Source organism: Spermophilus citellus (genome assembly GCF_964194105.1).
Source record: "Spermophilus citellus genome assembly, chromosome: 2".
In the NCBI taxonomy this organism is placed as follows: Eukaryota; Metazoa; Chordata; class Mammalia; order Rodentia; family Sciuridae; genus Spermophilus; species Spermophilus citellus.
In genome coordinates this window covers 56,127,248-56,152,583 of record NC_138183.1, presented here as the reverse complement: position 1 = coordinate 56,152,583, position 25,336 = coordinate 56,127,248, and the positions used below count along the sequence as shown (strand labels likewise).

Below are 25,336 nucleotides of genomic sequence, written 5' to 3'. Positions count from 1 at the left end.
AGTAGCACATGCCTGTAATCTCAGTAGCTCAGAGGCTGAGGCAGGAGGATCACAAGTTCAAAGCCAGACTCAGCAACAGCAAGGCTCTGAGCAACTCAATAAGCCCTGTCTCTAAGTAAAATACCAAATAGGCTGGAGATGTGCTCAGTGGCCAAATGCCCCCGAGTTCAACCCCCATGTCCCCCCACCCTCCCCCAAAAAACAAGAGAGTAATTGTGGGGCTGGGGTAGAGCTCAGAGGTAGAGCGCTCGCCTCACATGTGTGAGGCACTGGGTTCAATCCTCAGCACCACATAAAAATATAGTGCATCCATCTTTAAGTATGACTTAGGTGGATTAAATTAAAAATGGAAGAAATTTTCCTTAGTGGGTGAGGCAAGATCCAGGAGAGTTAACATCAGATTTATTTGAAATCTGACCTTTAAAACTAATTATGGTATATGTCTTTGGTAATATATAAGCCTACTCTTCCATTCAGAGGAGGAGGAATGTGCTTGCCTTATGACAAAATAAGATGGAAAGGGGTTGAGGAAGCCTGGCTCTGTGGTAGACCAGATTAACTAGCATGTTTGAAGCTGGGTTCAATCCCAGCACCACCAATAAAAAGGAAAAAGATGGAAGATCACACCCACTGTTCTCTGAAGGTGTGGGCATACTGCTGTAACCAGTGTCATTCCAAGGCTGTAGAATAAAACATGGCACTTAAACTCAAGGGAACGTGTTGATGAATTGGTCAACAAAAGAAACAATTATCTGTCTCAGTGCTAAGGAAAGGCAATTTATAATTCAGGTAATTTTCATCTTATAGGTTGATTTAACCATTTAATGCCATTCCACAGAGTCTTTATGGTTTAATCATTTTTTTGAAGATGAAGTTTTCATATATTGGTATCCTTTCTTAACCAAAACAAACAAATAAATAATCAAGTAAAAAATCAAATTTGATAGCCTTGCAGTTCTTTCAGTTTTCAGAGGAAGAGAATTGGTCCATTATGGTTTAAGGCATTTACCCAAAGCTACGCAGCTGATAAGTAACACAAAGATGTTGTGCCCGCCAAAAACTAAAAAATAAATATTAAAAAAATTCTCTCGTTAAAAAGAAAAAAGAAACTAAAGAGAGAATTTTTTTAATATTTATTTTTTAGTCTTTGGCGGACACAACATCTTTGTTTGTATGTGGTGCTGAGGATTGAACCCGGGCCGCACGCATGCCAGGCGAGCGCGCTACCGCTTGAGCCCCCAGATTACTTTCTTTTAAAAGAGAGAGTGAGAGAGGGGGACAGAGAGAGAGAATTTTAATATTTTATTTATTTTTTCTTAGTTCTCAGCGGACACAACATCTTTGTTGGTATGTGGTGCTGAGGATCGAACTGGGCCGCACGCACGCCAGGCGAGCGCGCTACCGCTTGAGCCACATCCCCAGCCCCAGATTAGTTTCTTAAAACCTAAGTTTCATAGCTCTGACACCTAAAACTAAAATCCCACTGATTTACATACCAGGAATGAGATTTGGATTTTTAGTGGAGACAACAATAAACACAATGTGGTAACAACCAGTTAATCTAGGTAAAGTATCACTGAGCAGCCTTGCTTAAACTAAGTACCCACCTTTTAATGGAACAAAGTTGTTAAGCAGATCAAGAATTAGGATAGAATTTATTTAAGAGATACTATGTCTGATAGCTCCAGTGCCTATTAGTATGGGAACTTGGAAGTCTCATAGGAATGAACACCTTTACTTCTTTGCTAGCACTGTAATAGCAGTAGTGACATAGCTGTGAGAGTGGTCCCCCTGTGGTCAAACTGGGAGTATCATACTTGTTAAACACAATTTGGTCAAACCTGGTAGATCAGTCCAAGTTTCCCTAATTTTTTTGTAATCAAAAATTGGAAAATGTATCTACTATGTCCCTGATACTGAATAAGAGATGAAGTGAAAATTTGTACTTTAATATCTTCATTTATTTTCCAATGAACAGGCTTGTACATTATGATGACTGCCTGGATAGAACACTTTATCCCCTTCTTACCAAGAAACACTGGCTATGGACCAGAAAATGTTTTGTTTGTAAAATGTACACAGCTAGGTGAGTAATGTGTATTTTTTTCTTTTCCTTTTAGAAGTAATACTTTGCACTTTTTGTTATTTGTTTTAGGTAGTACTAGTAAAGCCAGGTAGTGAGTTTGTTTTGAGAGATCCAAATATGGGTTTCTTAAAAAATTTTGCTGTATGTGATTCTGCATGTTTAGATTACAATGTGTTTCTTACTGTAGATCAAAGTAAAACAAAGTTCGGAAACTACTTAAAATAGGAAGAATTTAGTACCTTAAAAGTTTATTTTGGATTCCCAACCACAATACACTTAACAAAACTTTTTATTAAATAATGTGATGCTGAGGATTGACCCAGTGCCTCACACATACTTGGCGAGTGCTCTACCACTGAGCCACAACCCCAGCCCCAATAAACACATTTAAAGGATCAATAGAAAAACACATCAGTTTACCAGATCAAGATATTAAAAGCAAACATTCCATAAAATGGAGACTTCAATTAGACTGGAAAGTAGTATTTTCATCCTGTGAACAGTTAACATTCTCAATCCCAAAAACAATCTCACTTGAATATCACTATGCACACATTCCCTTGTGTCTAATTTAGAATTTAAAACATTTGTGTTTTCAGAACAACAGTACTAATATACCAGTTTAAAAAAGGAATTGTTTTCAGAAGCACACATATTAAAATTAGAACAGTACAGGTGGGACACAATAACATAACTGTAATCTAAACAATTTGATATATTTCAATATAACTGGAAGAGTTTGAGGTTTGCCAGCATGTAGAAGTGTTTTTTAAGATAGGAATGCTAATCACCACACATTGCATAGGTGTTGCAAAAAAAAAAAAAAAAGTATATTGAGTTTGTGTGTTTAATATTGCCTTTTAGAAGAAATAGAACATGTCTAGAGGACAGGTTATATCATGGCAAATGTATGCTTTTGAGTATACATTTTGAGATTATTATAGTTTTCTACTTACCTTTAAAAGGAAGTTTTACAAAGCAGCAGCATTAGTTTTAGGGACATGGACTGATAATAGTGGGAATGTTCTGTTTACAGGTTATAGCATGTTGAGGCATGAAAAACTTAATTTATAATGACATACATCTTTTTCTAAAAACTACAGATGGGTGACGAACAGTGACAGTTTTGCACCAGAGGACCCATGTTTCTTTTGTGATGTTTGCTTCCGAATGCTCCACTACGATTCAGAAGGCAACAAACTGGGGGAATTCCTTGCTTATCCTTATGTTGATCCTGGAACCTTTAATTAAAAACAGGTCCAAATATTTAGAAAATGCTAAATTATTTCACTTAGTATTTATTCCAGAGTATATTTATTTATTGCTTTTTACTCATTTTATCTTGTTGAAGAAGTACTTCATATATTCTGAATATATTAATCTTTTGTCACATACACAAATTCTGATTATTTTCTCCCAATCCATGCTTGCCTATTCATTCTGTATCCTGAGTGTTTTTTGCTAATGATAGAATCAATGATACATCAAGCGGTGGAAATGTTTTGAAAATTCTTTGAAGAATGTGATTGCTACACCTTCTACCATGAGGCTTCCAAGGTAAAGATCCTTTAAATATCTGTAATAAAAATTAGGAAGAAGTTAAAAACAAGAGTAATTGTTTTATGAATAATACAAGAATAGCTATTGTGTCATTCAGTGGTCTCTTTTGTGATATTAATTTATATCTCCATATGAATAAGCACACAAGACATTCATGTATCTCCCTAGATACATGAGTAATGAATGTAAAAAGCTCAAGTATGTACACATCTTCACAGTATTTAAAATAAAGCCTCACTTCTTGAAATTTTGTATATATCACAAATATTATCGGTTTAAAATGTCAATTTAAAAGAAAATAGCAGATTGGGTATTACCATGGGGACAGGGAAATATCAAGATCCAATGGATTGAGCAATAATACTCAATAATAAACAGTTTTCTCAAAAAGAGGGAAAGAACACTTTTCTAACCCAGCTCTTCCATTCACCTAATCTTATAATTTACGGAAAAGTTTTGAGGTGGTGTTTCGTTATGTGGTTCAAGCTACTAGCTTGAACTGTGGATCCTCCATCCTCAGTCTCCCAAGTAGTTGGGATTACAGGAGTCTACCACACACCTGGCTTGAAACAAACTAAAGTTTCCGGATTAGAATATTTTCTGGAAACTTTTTTTATTGTAAAATTCAATTTCTTAAGACTTTAAGAAATGCTATAAAATAGATTTTCACTATAATTTTTACTCTCTCTCTCCTAGGTTATATTTAAATTCAGCTGAATTGTACATTTCTTTGGATGGCTGAGAAAAGACATTTACCATAGAAATCAAAAACTGATGAAGCCTGTAAGCCTATTTCAAAGACTGACAGTGAAGTATGACTCATGGACTTAATGCCACATATACAATATTAAGTTGAATGATATGGTGATGACAAATACCTGTTTCTGGTATGTCTAGAGGTGTTTTCATTCACTCATTCAATCAGTAGAGGATCAGCATAGGCATAGAGAACTAAAGAGGCCCCTCCATGGCTGCCTTACATTGTGCCTAAATTTTTACTTTCCTGTATCCAGTGGTGCCAGTAACATTGAACAGATAGAAAATTCTGCTGGAAAATCATAGATTTAAGATAAATGAGTGATTTACCCACTTCCTAAAAGTCCACAGGTAAAAGTTATTTTTAATACTGCATTTCTTACACGTCTTGCATTAATATGCTTTAATTTTCATTTCATACTCTCAAAACAGCAAGTCCCAGCAAGTTAATTATCATAATGCATTCTTATTTTATCATTTATTGAGAATGTTATCTATTCTGATAGTTCGACTTATCCAAAGAATCTACTATTGTTTCCTGGTGAAACTGACAAGAACCAGGCCATACCACAATTTGCCAGTGTTACTTATGTGAGTATCCCACCAAGTTAAAAACAACAACAAAACACCCAAATCAAAAACAGCCTTTCTTTAAGCTTATTTCAATCTATTAAACACACCATACTATACACCATGAATTATGATATACATCAATGAAGAAATAAGAAAATTTCATGAACTTAATTTTGATATAATAGAAGATGCATGCAAAAGATCACTACACAGAAAAGCAGTTAACTATTTCTTTTAATGTTTTTCTCAGGCTTCAGATTCCTTTAGGGATAATTAGACACTGCAGTTTTACTGGGGGAAAGATCAGTCATTAGTGTTGGACAATTACACAAGACAAATATAAACATAAAATTTTGCCTATTAATGGCTTCTTCATTTCTTAAGGGTTATCTATTTCTAATAATCTCTGGTCAACTGAACAATTGAGGGGAAAAAAAAAAAAAAGCCTTGGCTTTCATCCAGAATTAGATAGCAGACCTCCTGCTGACCTTACCTGCTGACCTTACATCTTTAACCAGGTAAGTATCTCACTAGATACAATACAAATTCCCAGTCAGGTTCTCTGATTCAAGCAGCTGAGAAACCTTCAGCAATTACTCTTCCAAAATGTTATCCAGTGATCAAATAGCACAAAAGGTATTGTTCAGATTCTACACATACTTTTTTTGGGGGGTGGGGGTTAGCAACCTTATTGAAAATTATTAAATTATTTAAATTATTAACAACTTATATATATTTAAATTATTTAAACCAAATATTGCCAATGCCTTAAAGGTCTTGATGACCTTTTTTGGTGAGTCCTGAGAGTGGCAGTTATCCATGAATCACCTATGACAAAGAATATTTCAAAGAAGGTTAACTGGTTAGAGCAAGGTGAGCCTTATATTCTCCAGAAGTTGAATATTCTGTGGCTTCTTGGTAAAACTATAGATCTGTTTGGGTCATAGGAAAAAAGGGGAGGGAGAACCAAATTTTTTAAATCATCTTGTGCTTATATTTAGTTAACCCTGTGTCCCCAAACAGGATAAACAGGATCAATAACCAGATAACTAAAAAATTATTTCCTTAAACTCTTAAAACAGCAAAGAAGTAATTTACTAATGGAGTTTGATAGAAAAATTCTTTAATCAAAACAAGTTTACACATTTGACACTTAGGGCTCAACTAGAATAAATCTAAGTTAAAACTGTTAGGACAAAACAGATGACTGGTGTATATATAATGTAATAGCAGAGTTCCCTCAGAACAGTGGGTCTTAGCTCCATTGTAAGACTTCTAAAAAGCAAAAATTCAATTATCCAAATAATTCAAGTTGTATAGATGAAAATAATTATCAAGAGATCAAAACTTACAACACATGTTACAAACACTGGTATTAAGTCATTTTCCCATATTCATGAGAGTTTCAAAACATATCTACTACCTACCTATTGAAAACCATCAACTGACCTAATATTTAAAATATCTTAGAAATGCTATCCTTTAGTTAACAGACTATTAAATTTTGTGTTAACGTTGGTTCTTCCGGATTTAGTCCATATACATCAAAATACAGACTTGTCAAATACTACCTTGGAGCAACTAATATTTCTATTTTTTGTAACCCTGTTACATATATGATATAGAAATGAAAATACAAATTCCCTTCTAATATAGCCACATTTTCAAATAGGTTTCTTTATATAGCATTTATTTATATTTACCACATAAGCATCATGGATTGACTTTTTTTTCCCAATTAAAAAAATACTATTTTGTGACTTCCTTAATGAATGTGACTTAAGACATTTCTCAAAAATAAACATTTTTAGTTTTAGTTATTAGTGCCTGTAAAGGATCTTAAATGGTTGAACTCTAAAATCAGATTCATTCATATACATATATAATACCCAGTCTGTTCTCTGCAGGAAAGTCATGTGCCTTCACTAAATTCCCAGCCACAAAACTAAATTATCTTAACATAAGTTGAACCTCTAGAAGTCAGTTTGATGTCAATTGGATAAAAAGGAATACAGATGATACTGTTACAAAAAAGCAGAATGGAGCACAATGTGGACTGATACTTTTGGAAAAAAAAAAGGGAGTGAGTACTTGTATAGAAGTAACATTTTATCAACCATAAAAATGCTCAACTTCTACAAAACCCACAGTGAAAAGACAGTCTGTCCAAGATTTGTAAAAACTATGCACAAAACCCACAGTATTTGGGAAAAGAGGATTTATACAAGTAGTAGTTTAAAAAATGTAACTGTTTTACTACCAATTACACATTAACATACACACACTAATTGAAAATATGCTACAACCATATCTGGAAAAGCAGTTTTAACATTTCTAAGTGGATTACCCCCCAACATTTACTGTATAATGTAGCTGTTAATACTGCACAAGTACAATAGCAATAATGTTTAATTACTTTTAAACAAAGATAAAGGGATTATCTCCCTCAAAACAAGTTGTAGACATCAAAACCTATGCTTATAAAAATTTAAAACTTTCAACAATCTAAATATTTCAAAGGAAAACCATTACAAACTTGTCAAATGTTCTTTATATTCCAGGTATGTCAACCTAGTTATCTAGTGTAGAATCCTTCAGAGATATCTCAGTCTCTCTCTCTTCACCGGATGGCCTAAAGAAAAAGGGGGGAAAAGATAGGTGTGACAACTGAGATTAGGGTTTTCTCCTAAGGAAAAAAGGCATTAAATCTGCATTACATTTTTAAAATTACCAAAACATGAAAACAAAAAACCTTGTTATTTAAGACACATCATCTTTTTCAAAATTTTACCCTTATATCTTCTACCTAAAGTAATTTGAAGATCACAATAACCCAGGAAAGCATAATAGAAAAGAAGCCTTTCCTCTAGTACCAGGAATTGAACTCAGGAGCACTTGACCCCTGAGCCACATTCTGAGCCCTACTTTGTATTTTATTTAGAAATAGGGTGTCACTGAGTTGCTCAGCGCCTTGCTTTTTTGCTGAGGCTGGCTTTGAACTTCCCATCCTCCTCCGTCAGCCTCCCAAGCCATTACAGGTGTCCACCATGGCACATGGCAGAATAAGAATTTTTTATCTGTGATGCCAACATACATAGACAAGATTTTTTAATTACACAATTTGAAGGGATGCTTGATTCCACATCCTTTGAACAAACAAAAATTTTGGACAACTACAGTTGTATAGAATTACAGTATAAAATAATCAATGATTCTACATCTAAATTGTTAATGCATTTATCCTTCCACAATTGAAGGAATTTTGAAAGCAAGACATTAACATCGTATTGGGGCTGAGAATACGCAGCTCAATGGTAAAGCACAAGAAAAAGCCATGTAGAAAGATAGACTGGGGAAAACTGTTTTTTTATAGAATTCCCACCTAGCTCCATTTTCTTGAATACAGTAGCAAATTATTTGTATACTAGCTTTTGGGGATTTTGGGTGCCAGGGAGACACCTCTCTCGCCAATTTACAATTTCCTTATTGAATTCAAGGATTAAGTGATCAAACTCTAATCACCCCTGCTGGTGCTATATAGAGTGCTTACCCTAGGTTCTACCCTGAGTACTAAATCACCTTGGTAAAGTATTGTGGTCAAAAACTTATGATTACAAAAAGAAAAGAAACCATGATCCAGGCGCTACTCTACACACCTAAGTCACTCTGAGTCAGGAGTATCACTGGAGCCCAGGAGTTCAAAGCCAGCTTGGGCTATACAGCAAAACCTCACCTCAAAACACACACACACACAGACCCATTAAAACATGTCCTCACTTTTTCTTACTGCTGGCCTCATGGTTGTCTTTACTTTCTTCACTGCTATCTCCATTATGCTGTGGCTGATTACTGTCTTGAGCATCAGATCCTCCATTCAGAGTCTTTGAACCTTTAAAAGGATTCCAATGGAAATACTTTGTTAAAGATTCAAAATAAAAAATAAAACATGGCTCCTAAGTTTCTAATAATTTTAGGATTGGGTTTTGATGCCATTTCAGGAATATACAGGACAGCTTCACTGTCAAGTAACATCACTAAAGTCTTTGTGCAGCTAATGCACAGAAATGAACAGTTACTGCATGTACTTATGGGTAAAGGAATAATTAGAAAAATAATATAGTTGTTAATTTTTTATTTACACATAAGCAAACAAAAAGCCCATTAATATAATTAAAAAATAATATGCTCAGCATGACTAAGCACAGTAGCATGAACCAGAATACTCCTATCAGCTGTAAATATAGCAACTTTCAGGCTCCACCTGTGATGCTGTTTGGTTTTTGTTTTGTTTGGGATACTGGGAATTGATCTCAGGGCCCATTTTAACCAATGATTCACATCCCAGCCCTTTTTTAAATTTTGAGGCAGGGTCTCACTAAGTTGTTTAGGACCTTGATAAGTTACTGAGGCTGGCCTTGAACTTGTGATTCTCCTTCCTTAGTAGCCCATGGCATACCACCATGCCCCAGTTAGTGTGATGCTATTTTGATCAAAACATTGAGGGGCTAGGGATGTGGCTCAGCAGTAGAGTGCTCACCTAGCATGTGTGTGGCCCTGGATTCAATCCTCAGCACCACATAATAAATAAAGGTATTGTGTCCAACTACAACTAAAAGATTATGTGTGTGCGTGTGTATGTATATGTATGTGTGTGTACACACACCATTATTGAACCCTGGGGATTGGTTTTGTTTTCTGTGGCTGAGAAATGAAAGCTGGACTAGGAAGTGAATCCTCTAGGGAGGAGGAGACAATGTTCTAGATAGAGTTTTTACATTCCTCCAGTCATTTGCCACATTAACTGGTTTTTGTGTTAGAACCCTGACTTTATAAACTGACACGATTTCTTGTTCTGAGGGCATGCTGCTGTGCTACTTAAGTGGTTTGACAGGCCCATCACACATTTTTACCAAGTCCTCTGCAGTGTTAATATCTCCACTGTCTGTCTTACCATGATCACCCTGATTCAGAACCATTTAAGACTACCTCAAGGCCAATGAAAATACAATGAAGCCTCACTGTTGATAACAATGTTTTAGTAGTCACTTCCAGTTTATTGGCAGATGGTAAAGGTATATTTTTTGCCTATGTAGTAAAGCCATATTTAAACCCTCCCATCCAATTCCATGCTGAGGATTAGACCCACAGTCTCAAGCACAAGCAAGTGCTCTACCACTGAGCTACATTCCCAGGCTTGGTAAACCATTTTTAAAAGGAAATCCTGGCAAACAGTTTTTTAAAAACTGGTTTCAGATTATACATACCTGTTTGTTCTTTTTCTAGCTTTTTGTTTGGGCCTTTCTTCCCTTGATCTTTGGTTTTATTCGCTTCCTCATGTTGTCTTTGTTCAGCAAGAGACTTATTCAACACTTGTGTGATGACAGAATCTCCTTCACCAACCAAAAACATGTTCTTAAACTTGTTATACAACATGGTAGACTTTTCCATGATAACTTGACTAACTTTGAATCGCCGTATCTGAGAAAACAATATATATTAATAATTGTTTCCCTGGTTGTTTGTTTACTTATACTTATTTTTTTAATGAAGTAATATGAAAATGTTAAAAGCCTATGTGAGTTGATATACTTACTTTTTTCAGGGTTGTAATCATCTCTGTGTGTTTCTGAGCTTGTTGCATTGTGACCTGAAGTGAAGCAAGTTCATCCAAGGCCTCAATGCATCTGTTCACATCCTTCATGACAAAATAGTAATTGTTAATTATTTCACAGCATATATAATTTATTTCTGAAGATTTTTTTAAAGTCAAGGCAGTTCAAATTAACCAGTGATTGTCCCTTTTATCTTAAATTAATTCAATGAGAAACAAAAATGAAGTTATAAAAGCAGCACTGTATTTTTAAAGGAAGTTAAACACTTACAAGATTATCAATTTTGAGTGAATTTTTTATTTCAGCATGTATCCTTTGAAGTCGAGAATCCATTGATGTTTCTATAAATTAAAATATGTGAAAAACAGTAAATAGTTTTTCCAACACCAGTGTTTTTGTATAATCTGCTTTATAATGGAAAGAAACTGTGGCTTCTTAAAAATATATATTTTACTAAGAAACTCTTTGTAGATGAACAATTGCTTAAGAATAAGAAATTACCTGCAATTTTTAATATATAGTTTAGGAAAGCAACAAACAGCATGAAAGCACAAAATATGTCATTGTCTACATCCAATGAACTCTATATACCAATCCATAAAACACCTGCCTTACCTTATACACTTAACCCTAATTAAGCAATCTGACAAAAATGAGAAAGTGTTTAGCTTTTGTCCAAGTTAGAAAAATCTGACATCAAATGACAAATATTAAAATACAAAGATTACTATTTAGCAAGTTCACCTAGTTACGCTTAAAGTACAATGTAATTTATATAGAATTCATCACGAATCTGAATGTTTTTGAAGGACATAAGAAAATGAGGCTGATTCTGAAGCCAATCATGAAAAATTGTCTACAAACTTTCTATGTATGCTTTTATACGTCGTAGAAAGTGAAATAACTAACCTCGCTTCTTCTCCACTTTCTTAACTTCTGGCTTCTTTCCTTCATCTTTATTCTGCCTATCAAATGTTAACACAAATATTTCAAAACATTGGAACTTTGTGACTATGATTACCAAATGCCCACAATCCCTTATGTAAATAATAAAAAATTTTCCTTATAATAATAAATCAATAGCTTAGACCACAAAGAATTGATTACAGTGTTTAGAACCAGAGCTCCACAGCATTAGTACAAATATAAGCAAAACTCAATATGCTAAATTAAATCTAACAATCTTTTTTTAGTGACTTCACAAAATGATTTTGGAACTGTCACAATGAAATTTTCTTTCCAACATGAAATATATTAAAAGCCCACTTTCAGATCAACAATCTACAATGGGAAGAATACTATAAACATTTAATGGATTCTACATCACAATTATTTTTAAAAACAGCACATTTAAAACAGACCAATTTAGGGCTGGAGTTGTAGCTCAATGGTAGAGCGACTGCCTACATGAGGCTTTCTGGGTCTGATCCCCAGCACTACAAAAACAAAACAGACCAATTTAATTGTTCACCACATCCCGAAGTGCAGGTAATTTAAGGGATTTTGAAGTAAGCGTCAAGATTAAAATACTGTTTTTAAGACACCTATGAAATTTTTTAAAAATTGGGGAAGCCATTATCAAATTAAATGACATCCACTAACATATATATACCATTTCAAATGAAAAGGTACCGTTTTACTATGAATCACAAAAATAACCATTTAAAATTGAAATCGTAATTTCTAGTACCTTGGCTTGGCAGTCAGGCCATACTATAAACCAATTAAAATAGACAAGAACAAAAAATATCTAAAAATCAGGTTTTTTTTTTTTAAAAAAACTTTATTTTAAAATTTTGGTTACAGTTTCATTTTTTTCTTAACAAGTCTACTGATTAATCTCTCAGGATTTTTAAAAAAACAATCATTAAGATTCTAAAGAATTAAACAACAAGGAATGTCAAGGGAAGGGCACAATTGCCCCATTCTCAGGGATATATAGCTATTCCAGTTAATACCTAGCTTCAAAACAAAATGAATTTTTATATTTTCTAAATGAAATAATGTACAACCACCATCTTCATCTAGAATTGTTATAACTTTCAAACACAAAGCTTCATTTTAAGCTTGGTAAAAAACTTAACAGGAATGATGGCAGACCTTAGGATGTAGTGTGTACCTTACAGGAAATTTTGTTTAACAATCATAACACAGTAATAATGCCATTAATAATGAAGTCCTCAATTTAGAATCTGGAACATTCTTCCATCAAGGGGGGGGGAGGGGGAAATTCAGTCCAATGAGTCTGTCTCAAGATCTTCATCTCTTGTTTGCTCCACTTGTATTCTCTTTTCAGTAACTGGATTAATGCTTTGAGCCCAAAATGAGATATATTTTTTATTACTGTAGATTACATGTTGTTTGGCTGGGAATACAATACAATAAACTTTATTTTGCATAATGCATTTCACACAAGTTGCATCTGAAATGCTTTACAGAGCAAAACTGTCCAAGTACAAAGTTTTGTAATAACAGGAGAAGGAAAGAAAACACAAATATTAGAATTTGAGAAAATTACATTGGAGGACATTCAAAAGAAACTGAAATACATAAAAAGATAATTTTGAGATACTGAAGAAGGGATGGGCTATTTTACTAGGCAACAACTAATTCTGTATCCTAATTTTGGGAGCACAATGAAGTTAAAAGCAACCAACAGTCCAACAAATTTTCAGTGAAAATATAGAGAAGGATAGGTAACAAAAAAATATTTACAGAAGTGGTCAAAGTCAACAATGGGGAGTAACATTTCTGAACTTCAGATCACTTTTTAAAATACTCCCACAAGAGGCTAAAGCTGCTCATATAGCCTCCGAACAACTAAGAAGTCAGAGGCAAATGCTGTATTTATAGTCTTGTGGCTTATGATTATTTTATAATATAAAAAAATTATTCAAGAATGTTTAGAGTTTCACTGCTCATTATCTTTGTTTTTAGTGACATAGAGCATGTTTATAAAATTATCTCCTCACTATAAATAACAACAAAAAAAAAGTTAGAGTGTAAGACATTTCACAGGAAAGAAAAGTATTTCAGAGAAAGAATTCAGAAGTGACAGTCTAAAGATAACCAGGAAAACAAAGACATGAAGTCTAACAATCATCATTGCTATCATTTTTCATTCTATTAATAAAATTATTTTATACAATAAAGGGGAAAGAAATCCCCCATGGTAAGTATATACCATCTCCAAGTATCAAAACTTAAGGGAAAACAGATTTGAACTTGATTTATAGTGCACACATTCAATGTAAACCCTGTCAGCCGCTGGATTTACTTTACTGGCTTCGTGGGTTTCCACCTGTGCTTTTGTTATTTTTGCTGGTCTTTAGGGGTAGGCTTGCTGGTGGTATAACAAGAATATACCCTGCATTCTTTCTCCACCAATATATTATCACCACTCTTTCTATATTTATATATCACAAAGAAGAGAGGATGAGTACAATTTTCTGCAAAACCAACAGTTAAAACTTATCTGCACTTTCAGTTTAAACTGAAAAAGAATTCACAGGGTGACTGCCTCCAAGAATCTCATCCTTCACTCAGAAAATAATGAAGCCTGAAATATCATCTTCATATATGGAAGATTTTTCTAACATGGGAAAAATTTCACTTCAAAAGGCTTCATAAAGTCTGGAAAATTAAGTCTATTGTTTAAAAAACCCATGCTAGCTTTAAGAAAACCCAAAATTTAGAATAAAAAAATACTTACTGCTCAGTTTCCATTTGTTCCTCTTGCTTTCGTTTTCGATCTGCTGCTTCTTTCTCATGCTGGCCTTTCAGCATATTCCTCCTGTGAGCAGTCTGAAAGTTTCGTCCACCCTTTCTCTTCTGTTTGAGAATCAGGATGGATTTAATTAACTATCAAGTCAGTGACTAGTAGCTGTAATGACAATCTCCAGAGAAAAATAACTAGTTTTGAGAGACGTGTTTAAATTAGTAATTTTAAAAAACACAACTGAATTTTACACATCTCTGCTCTACAATCTTCACTTTCCTTTATGATTATGGATTTAATAGTCTTCCTCCTGTCACAGTAATTTTATGTGAATACTGATAAGCACACTGCTGAGCCTATTTTGTTTAAAAATTTTAGCTTTGAAATATTAAAATGTGAGAAAAAAACAGGTGCAGTGGTGCATGCATGCCTGTAATCCTAGCAGCTTGGGAGGCTGAGGCAGGAGGATCAAAAATTCAAAGCAACTGGGAGGCACCAAGCAACTCAGTGAGACCCTGTCTCTAAAATAAAAATGACAAAAATAGGGCTGGAGATGTAACTCAGTGGGCAAGTGCCCTTGAGTTCAATCCCCAATACAAAAAAAAAAAAAAAAAAAAAAGAAAATGTCTATGTGACCTGGATCTGTACATCTCTAAGGCTATTCTGTTTTTCTACACAAAAGGACACATAGCTTTTTTTTTTTTAATATTTATTTTTTAGTTGTAGTTGAACACAATAGCTTTATTGTTATGTGGTGCTGAGGATCAAATCCAGGGCCTTGCATGTGCTAGGCAAGCACTCTACCACTTAGCCACAACCCCAGCCCAGACATATAGCTTTAATAAGTTTCCAAAACAAGATTTAATGGCATCCAAATAAAGTTACATATAAATGACTAAACATACAATAAATAGGCACAAAAATTTTCGTTGGGGTAAATAAAAATATATATAGAAATACACCTTATATTTACATTTGTCTTCACATCACAGCCAACTTGGCTTATTTCCTACATTCACTTATTTTCCTAGGTGGGATTATTGGAAGTACATATTCAATTTTCTGACTATAATTGTGAGAAGGAAAGATATATACAGAATAGAAAATTAAGTTTCAAATGTACTTGTTATGTAGTTAGTAGAAGTCTATTAAGAAATATAAGAATCCAGGTTAGCTTTCACAAAAATACTGAATACTTACTAGGGTACAGCTTAAAAACTATCTAAAAAGAACTTAAAACAGAACAAGTATTTTATATGATATATAAACTTTCTACCTTTTCACCTTCTTGATCATCTCCTTCTTCTTCAGAATCAGAGGTTGATGTAACCCCTGTTTTAGCTAAATTTTTCCTTTTTGATTCAACTTCTTTTTTCCCCTCTTTTTTGTCAGGCTCTTTTCTTGGTTTATCTTCTTCCTTCTGCCCCTCTTCATCCTTTTTAAGCTGCTTTTTGGGTTGTTTTTCCTCTTGCCCCTTTTTCTTACTTTTGTCTTCTTCAGTAATCCTATTTTACAAAATGCAATAATGAGCTTTTATTTATCATTACTTGTCATTCATCTATACTCTTATACTCACCAAACAAGTATTTTAGATGATAAAAATAATCCACGTGCACACCTGTAATCCCAGCTACTGGGGAGGCTGAAGCTGGAGGACATGAACTCAAGTCCAGCCTGCACCACTAAACAAGATCCTCTCTAAAGAAATGTAGCAGTATTGCTACTTAAAAGTCAATCTAGAAGCTGGAAATGTATCTCAGAGGTACAGTCTAGTATATACAATGCTCTGGATTCAGTCCCCAGCATACAACATACCGCACCCATACAAAGTAAATCTACAGAAAAGTAAAAGAAATTCTGTAACAGAACATCTTTTTGATATAAATTAGAAGATACAAAATTAAAGTGTCATTAGGTTAATAGAAAGTGATTTTCCCCCATTTTCCAAGTTTCCTTTCATGTAATTCATTTGTTCAAAAACATAATTTGAGTACTAGCCATGTGCCATGGTACTTACTGTTTTTAACTCTGAAGAAATAGCAGTATATAAGATGAGCAAGATCCCTGGATCTTGGTGTGTGTTTGGGGGCTATATTTTAGGGTTGTTAGTTTGATGATTGGTGGTGGTTTGTTTTGGGTTTTTTGTTTTTTTCCTGAAGATGCTGGGAATTAACCAAGGACCTTGTGCATACTAAGCCCACATTCTATCATGAAGCCATACCCTTGACCCAACTTATGGGAGCTTATATTCTATGTATTTGTAAGAATAAATTATTTTTTTTTTAAAGAGAGAGTGTGAGAGAGGGAGAGAATTTTTTTTTAATATTTATTTTTCAGTTTTTGGTGGACACAACATCTTTGTTTGTATGTGGTGCTGAGGATCGAACCCTGGCTGCATGCATGCCAGGCAAGCGCGCCACCCTTTGAGCCACATCCCCAGCCCCTATTTTTTAAAAGTAGACACACTCAGAAAAATTGAATTGCAGAAGTGAAATCAAATGTCATTTTTTAATTCAAAGAAGCACTCTTTTAAATATATGGCAAATTAAGCATGATAACAAACAGTACTAAGCCGATTACGATCTAAGTACTCCCACACATTGCTAAAATAATTCAAACTACCTAACTTATTCAAATATCCTAATTATTGCTGGATAATAATTATGTGAATATAAATAGTAGAAATAGGCTATAAAAGGATAATCAGATGATGCAAATGCTAACAGTTACTTTTATGGCATACGTGTTCAACTAGAGAACTCCTTTATAAAGAAATACATCGACTTAAAGCTGTCTAAAAACTATGACCTTGGGCTAAAGATATAGCTCAGTTGGTAAGAGTGCTTGCCTTGCATGCATAAGGCCCTGGGTTCAATCCCCAGTACCACAAAAAAACAAAACAAAACACTATGATCTTTTTACTGTCCATGGAATTTTACTGAGATTTTCACAGATTAAGATGGATCCCATGTCATTTGGTCCAATGCCATCCAGATAAATGAGAAACGTGATGCAAAATGTCATATAATAAACCCACTGATCCCCCCCCCTACCAAATAAGTGCTTCCTTGAATACTTAGGAGACTTAAGTTGAAAAAGAAAAAAATGTCATCTTTTACATCTTCAAAAATTTGTCAGAAATCATCATTGGGTGTGCTTATTTTCAAATGTCAGATGGGTTTCACCTCTTTTTCTTAAAAATGGTAATATTGTCAAGTCAAATGTAAAAATTTCTGTGGCTCTTAATATCAACTGACTGCTTTCTTCAAACTGTTTTGGAAGGAAGTAGCTATTAAAAAATACAAACTTCCTCTCACCCAACAAATCTACTCCCTGTAACACATCTTAAACCAACAAACTTAAACACATAAAAACAACAGATAATGTTTGTGTGTGCGCACAAGATACACTGGGGATTAAACCCAGGGCCGGGGGCATGGGTTTAATATACGTTAACTTCTAATAACTTAAAAGACTAATACACAACCCCAAATCTCAGTGGCTTGTTAACAAATTTGTTTTACTTTATGTGAACATTATGAGTTGCTTTTAGCTCTTCAAGTGCTATACCACTGAGCTTTACCTCCAACCTAGATAACAATGTTTTTTAAAAGCAAGCATCCAAATATGGAATAGATCTTAAAAATGACAATACCTATACATGGAATGTTTTACATGTTTTTTTTAAAGTGGCTTTAGAAAAATATTTTCATTTGTTGTTGATGAACCTTTATTTATTTACATGCGGTGCTGAGAATTGAACCGAGTGCCTCACACATGCTAAGCAAGCACTCTACAACTGAGCCAGAACCCCAGGCCCAGGCATATATTTTTTAAATGTGGGGCTGGAGATGTAGCTGAGTTTTAAAGTATATACTTAGAATATAGGAGACCCCTGGGTTGAACATCTAAGCACCACAAGGGGGGAAAAAATAAAAGCTGGGCATGGTGGTGTACTCTTGTACTCCGAGCTACTTGGGAGGCTGAGGCAGGAGAATCACTTAAGCCCAGAATATCCAACCCAGCCTGAACAACATAATGAGACCAGACTTCAAAAAACCAAAACCAAAAAGACTATTTTAAGGTCAAAGAAAGGGGATTACTTCAAAGTTTTTTGAACAGTATCAAAGCAAAGAAGTCTCATGAATCTAACTATCACTACTTGCCACCTTTCATGAACTACAGACTTGTAACAAACTCTCTCTCTCTTTTTTTTTTTTTTTTTTTACAGTGCTTGGGGCTTACCCAGGGGCTCGGGCTTACTAGGCAAGCACTACATCACTGAGCTACATCCCTAACCTGGCAGTTTATCTTTTTAATAGTTCAAGGGACATTGAGAAAATTATAATTTTCAAGTCTTTTTTTAAAATATTTTTTTTAGTTGTAGGTGGATACAATACCTTTTTATTTTTATTTATGTAGTGCTGAGGATTGAACCCAGGGCCTCACACATGTAAGACAAGTGTTCTACCACTGAGCCACAGCCCCCCGGCCCCTCAAGTCTTCTAATATATGTTAACTTAAAGACTAATACACAACCCCATGTGTCTCAGCGGCTTGTTAACAAATTTTTCTTACTTTATGTGAACATTATGAGTTGCTTTTAGCTCTTCAAGGCTCTGTCTATATTATTATTGCCATTTCAGTACCCATCAGGAAGAAATAGTCACTAATACATCCACGCTGTTCCCATGATGAAGAACATAAGTTTCAAGAGTTTATGTAATTTAATGCTGCACTCCACTCACAATACACAACCAAAGGTAGCTACATCCAACGCCCAGCATACATTCAACAGGAATAATAAATAAATGTTGTGAGCTCCTGCTATTTTAGGATTATCTATTGCCTGAGCAAAAAGCTCACTATTATAGAAATTGTATCAAACAGGGATCTCAGATATGCTAGCAAGTGCTCTATCACTGAGCTAACTCCCAACCCCTTTACAAATTTTTAATTAACAAATAACATTATTATTTATGGGACACAATATTATTAATCTGAAGAATATATACAATGTGTAATGATAAAATCATAGTAATTAGCATTTCCATCTCCTCAAATGTTATTCTCTGTTGGGAACTTTCAAACCCTTCTCTAGTTATTTTGAAATATAAAATTATTATGAACTACATCTATCCTACTGTGGTATATAGAACATCAGAACTAATTCCTCTTTTATCCAACAATATTTTCATGCTGGTTATCCAACCTCTCCCATAGCAAGAATTCCGTAAATATCAACTTCTCATTTTCTTTTCTTGGCAGTTCATCTTATGTCTTATTCAACCTTAGCCCCTCCATTCCTTTCTGCTGCCCCAGCTGTCAATGACCCCTATTCTACTTTTTACCTAATATATCCATGGGTAAAACTGTAGAACTATGACAACTTGAAAGAAGGAAATGTGGTTTGGGGTAAAGGGGTTTCAAGGTAGAATATCAGTAGCTTGGTAGAATATCAGTAGCTTGAACTGATTATTACCAAGATAAAGTTGATATGGTATTTAAGAAACTGAGTTTTAAAAAAAAAAAAGCCTCTGTTTCAAGTAAGGATATAGGATTTTCAAATTCCCACATCCTAGGGTCAAAGATCTCATAAAGGGTATAGCTGCTAGCCTTAAGAATTCAAACTGGAATGCCTTAATTCTTCAGATGGACACATGACTCCTGAGGGGTGGTTTCTTAGGAAAACCTATACACTTAAATGCCTATAATTAATTAAAAAAAGATAAGAATATATGGGAAAGTATTATGAGTGAGACCATTGAAGCTGACTAGAATTAAACACACAGTATGTACTACCAAAAATGACATTAGATTGTATCAAGAGAAAATGTGATCTAAAAAGGCATGCTAAAGCCTCTGAATCCATATAAAGTCACTGAGAAAGCAGCTCAGCTGACAGGAAGGGCAAAATTAGATAATTTCCATAAGAATCAGCAAAAAACCATGGAGACAAAGGGACTAGAAAGTATACTTCAAGGGAAAACTGGGGCCGAATCAAGAGAGATTCCTTATATTTAAAAATAGGGGAATCTCGCAATATTTTCCTTCCAAATTGATTTCCCAAGGAATAATGACTGCAAACTTGTTTACCTCCAGGTAAACGATTTCTTAATATCGCTGCAATAATTAAACCATGTTGTGTTTCTGTGCCACTATTTTTTAATTGACAAGAACTATTTATGATGTAAAATGTGATGTGTTAGTGGATGTATACATTTAAATGGCTATTTAACTCCTATTACCCCATAGATTTTTTTGTTTTAGTGGTAAGAACGCTTGGAATCTATTCTCCTTATAATAAGTATACAATAACAATATATTATTGTTATATGTTACTATTTTTGAAAGTAATTTTCTTTTAAAAAAAAAAAAAGAGAGAGAGACAGATCGAGACTGGGTCTTGGCTATAATGCCCAGGAAAGCCGCAAACTCCCAAGCTCAAGTAATCCTCCTTCCTCAGACAGAGGAACTACAGGTGTGTAATACTTTAACAGCTAGCTTAGAAGTAAAATAGGAGTTGGGATTGTACAGCACTTGCCGAAACACATGTGAGGCACTGGGTTTGATCCTCAGAACCACATAAAAATAAATAATAAAATAAAGTCTTTAAATATATTTTGGTTGAAAAGTACAACTCTAGTAATGTTCTATAATTAAGTTCCTATAAAAATAATTCGTTGATCCAAAACATTATAAGCCCATTCTTAACATACCTCATTTAAGCTTTCCCTGCAAAACTCTTTTTCCCCCCAATACTGGGGATTTATCCCAGGATTCATGCATAACTAGGTAAGTATTCTATACCACTGAGCTACACCCCCACTCTTTTATTTTGAGACAGGGTGTCTCAACTAGGTTGCCCAGGTTGGCCTCAAACTTGTGATGCTCCTGCCTCAGCCTCCCAAGTAGCTTACAGGTGTGTGCCACCTCCAACAAAATCTTTAAACACAACAGCTATAAAAAGGTTTTCCTCCTTACCATAAGTGATTAAGAAAGACAGCAAAGGGGGAAAATGTTTACTTTTTTTTGATAACTAAGTGATTATTCCAAAATACTTAAAAATCTTAAATATACACTACAATTTTAGCACCATTTTAAAATAAAGCACCTACTCTGAAGGAACTAAAAATACTTGTGGACACCACTTCAAATATATTCTCTCAAATTCCTTCAACAAGACTATCCTGCCCAATTTTCTTTTAGATTTTACTCTTTTACCAAAGTAACATTATATCTTCATATACTTTAAAAAAAAAAAGTCTTAATAATAACCTCATATTTTCAGTTTTTACCAATTTTTACATTTTACAATCCTCCCCATGATTTTTGGAAATATCAAAATAGGAATAGTAACATCCCTTAAAACAAGAGAAAACTTGTAAAAATGCAAGTGATATATCCTTGTTTGTAATCAAAGGTTTCATTTATTGAATAATCAATTATACATTAAAAATCAACTCACATGTCACTCTCTGAAGGACAGGGCTGTTTCACCATTTTGGGTCTGCCTCTTGGTTTTGGAATCTTGACTTCTGTAGCTAATATTCATGTGGAAAAAAAAATAATTAGTTTCCCTTTAACATGCAAATCTCATTATATAAAGATTACAAAATTTTATACATCAAGAGTTTATTATTTAGTGGCCTATTACAGATAACAATAATTTATTAAGTTTTAAAAATCATGAATCAAATGAGAAACAAGCCAAAAAATTTAAAGATCAGCTATTATCAATTTGTCCTTGGTATGCTTGAGAGGGCTTAAAACAACATTTTTCATTTACCAGTAATGTCACAAAATTTAACTTTAAAGTATCACATACGTTCCTATCCATATCAGAGTATTATATGTACATTTATTTATACACACACATCTTTGGAAAGCTTATATCAAAATTCACTGAGTTTTCTAACACCCTTAATTTGACCCATTACAACACTATTAAATTCCAAAACATGTAAATAAATTTAATTCTCCCCTCTGGCTATTATGCATCGTAATCCTTTTTCAATAAGAATCTTATTATGAAGTAGAAAAACATTCTCTATTTTTATTAATTTTCTTTTGCATACTCTGTATTAGGAAGGTCCTTTTCAAGAGATTTACAACTTGCCAAATTAAGAAAATATTAATGCTAATGAGAGCTGCATATTATAAATATCCTCATAAACAAAGAATGTAGTAATTTAATATATTAACAGCTGTTAATCAAAGGCTGTGTTTGTTCTTTGAATATGGCTCCATTTACAAAGTTTATGCCTCATAAATGATAAAATAAGCCCATTATTCCTGGTGGTTTTAACCCCACTCTAGTGTCATTTGCCAGTATCTGTGGAAAATTTAATGGGATTAAAAACAAAAAGAAAAAAAATTCACGATTATTTCAGACTTAAGCACTGCATAATAACATTTCTGTCAAAGACAAACTGCATGTATAATGGTGGTCCCATAAGATTAAATGGCCTACTAATGTCAAAGCCTTCTTAGTTTTTCTACATACCCTCTATGATGTTTGAACAACAATGAAATTGCTTAATGATGCATTTCTCAGACCATATATGTAACAGTCATTAAGAAAATGCATGGCTGTAACCAAATGCCTATTTACTTCATTCCAAAACACTTGAGGCAACAACACTTTAATGGATTGGAATATTAATCACAAGCCAAGGAAATATTTAAACATTAACAATCCTACCTGCAGGTCGTCCTCTTTTAGGACTCACTTTTAGATTAACAGATGCTGATGCTGTTGTCACTACTCCTGCCTCCTCGGTTTCTACTTGTTTTTCTGCCTGAATTACAAAAATTCAATTAACTTATTTAATAAGCAGTATACAAAGTTTAATTTAATGGTAAAAATATGCTAGTCAATATGAGTCAACAAATATAAGCAAAATTTCTAGATGATCTTTTCTGAACAATCAACTCATTAGAATAAAATCCTCAAACTTTGCTTATAATTTTAGGGAACAATTCTTCATTTAAAAATATAAAAACCTCAGCTTTTGAAAATGCTGACTAAAAAAAATCATTTGTAAAAATAAAGCTAATACTTTTGATGCAATGGGAACCAAAGTATAATGCGATGATGCTATAACCAACGTACTTCTTTCTCAAAGTCTCTAACTCTCTAACTTTTGTTAATACTCAAAAAAAAAATTTATTGGTACATTATAATGATACATAATAGTGGGCACATAATATATTTTTGAACCAAGACTGATATCTGATGTTTTCCCCTTAGGGTTATTCTTATTTTCTATAAACAGGAATCTTAGCAAATTATAATTCACTCTGATAAATTTTGGCATTAACTCTCCTGAGAATGGTTCCAAATAAGAATCAGTAATTACTGAGTAAACATTATAGTAGAATAAAGGTTAAAAATGACAGATCAGATGCACAAGGCCCTGAGTTCAAATCCCTAGTGCCACAAAAAGGAAAAAAAAATTTAAAAAGTTCAGGGCTGGGTTGTAGCTTAGTGGTAGAGCACTTGTCTACTTCACATGTGAGGCACTGGGGTCAATCCTCAGCACCACATAAAAATAAATAAATATATGTATTGTGTCCACCTACAACTAAAAAAAATTTTTTAAATATTTTTAGTTGTAGATGGACATATACCTTTTTATCTATCTATTTATTTGTATGTGATGCTGAGGATCCAACCCCGTGCTTCACATGTATGATGAGGCAAGCACTCTACCACTGAGCTTCAGCCCCAGCCCAAAAATATATTTTTAAAAAATGACAAATCAGAAAGGAAATGCAAACATGTAGCAGTTGGTACTGATCATAATAGCAAAGGAAGGAAAGAAACTGAAGGAGAGATCAAACAGAAGAATGAAAGAACCATTTAAGAGCTGCTTTCCCATGGTTTAGAATTCAGCATTAACTACATTAATAAAAATAAAAGCATTCAAAATATGTATAATCTTATCTCTTTAATAAAAAGGCAGTTTACCCTTTTAATCAATAGGCTATATGATTTGCAAACATGATGCTCAGTGTGATAAGCATGTAGAAAATTTGTATATTAGTTACTGATGATCAATAATGATCAATACATGGGTACCACCTTTCCTTTCTGAAAGTATTAGTATGAATGAATACTGGAAATAAATAATGTATATTTTAGCAAATCCATTTCTGAGAGTGTATTCATTTCTTCTTTGCTGGTTTTAAAAACATTATTATTGCTTTTACAATTGAAACATAATAGTGCATAATCAAGGTAAAAGTTGACTACATGAGAGCTCTTTCCCAGATTAACTGAGAGAGCGCAGTTAAAATTCAGTTCAAATCCATCAGCTATTCAGAGCCAAAAAAAAAAAAAAAAAAAAAAAAATCCCCCAAAACAAACAAACAAAAAACCCCACTTGGACAAGATAGCAAGTAAGAATTATAGGTGTAATGGATTATTTGCAGCAAAAACAATGAGTTCATCAATAATTAATAAAAAATATTTTAACACTTATACTAAAGACCAATTCTACTGCAGACATGGATTTATGGCTATTAGAGAAAACTCATAAGTCAAAATCATTCCTCATGAAAACAAAAAATATTTGATCTAGAAAAATGACTAATTATTAAATACACATATTTAAAATTTTAAATGCAAATATTTTGACTAGATTCATGTCCACATATGGTACTTGATCTCACTGAGACCTCTAACCCTTTCACTCATTTTCTCTGTATCAATTACCCTACTTTCTAGCTATACTACCTTCCCTTGAGCCATCCCACACACAAAATCCTCAAGGGAGTACAATTCATGAGTTTCCTCAGTCTCTCTGCATCCTTGATTTGTAGCACCTGTCCCACAAAATCCCATATGATCCAATTCTATTATATTATTGTATAATATATATATATATATATATAAAATACAATTCTACATTCTATGTTAGAATTCCCAAGCTCATACCGAGCCTGCTGGGGGCAAGAGGAGGAACAATACAAACATGCATTCACTTTAAGCAATCTCAGTTGGGATCTCAAAGCCATTCATTATAT

At 33.8% G+C, this 25,336-nt stretch overlaps 2 protein-coding genes across 8 annotated transcripts in view; one reads left to right on the top strand and one right to left on the bottom strand.

Moving 5' to 3' along the window:
* Window positions 1–5,946, top strand: part of SNAPC3 (small nuclear RNA activating complex polypeptide 3) — a 31,382-nt gene extending 25,436 nt beyond the window's left edge. For both annotated transcript variants that reach the window (XM_081278629.1, XM_081278630.1), the window contains 3 exons: window positions 1,979–2,086; window positions 3,190–3,643; window positions 4,343–5,946. In XM_081278629.1, coding sequence (XP_081134755.1) covers window positions 1,979–2,086; window positions 3,190–3,337 — 256 coding nt within the window. In that variant the 3' untranslated portion in view covers window positions 3,338–3,643; window positions 4,343–5,946. The remainder of the gene's footprint in view (window positions 1–1,978; window positions 2,087–3,189; window positions 3,644–4,342) is intronic.
* The window catches only part of PSIP1 (PC4 and SRSF1 interacting protein 1), a 48,320-nt gene continuing 27,570 nt past the window's right edge, over window positions 4,587–25,336 (bottom strand). Inside the window, exons 7-17 of one of the 6 annotated variants that reach the window (XM_081278624.1) lie at window positions 23,010–23,106; window positions 21,774–21,849; window positions 15,582–15,810; window positions 14,300–14,418; window positions 11,497–11,552; window positions 10,858–10,928; window positions 10,569–10,670; window positions 10,240–10,453; window positions 8,753–8,864; window positions 7,512–7,607; window positions 4,587–4,694 (exon numbers count right to left, since the gene is read on the bottom strand). In XM_081278624.1, coding sequence (XP_081134750.1) covers window positions 7,547–7,607; window positions 8,753–8,864; window positions 10,240–10,453; window positions 10,569–10,670; window positions 10,858–10,928; window positions 11,497–11,552; window positions 14,300–14,418; window positions 15,582–15,810; window positions 21,774–21,849; window positions 23,010–23,106 — 1,137 coding nt within the window. In that variant the 3' untranslated portion in view covers window positions 4,587–4,694; window positions 7,512–7,546. The other 5 variants (XM_081278625.1, XM_081278623.1, XM_081278628.1 and 2 more) reach the window with 5 other exon arrangements.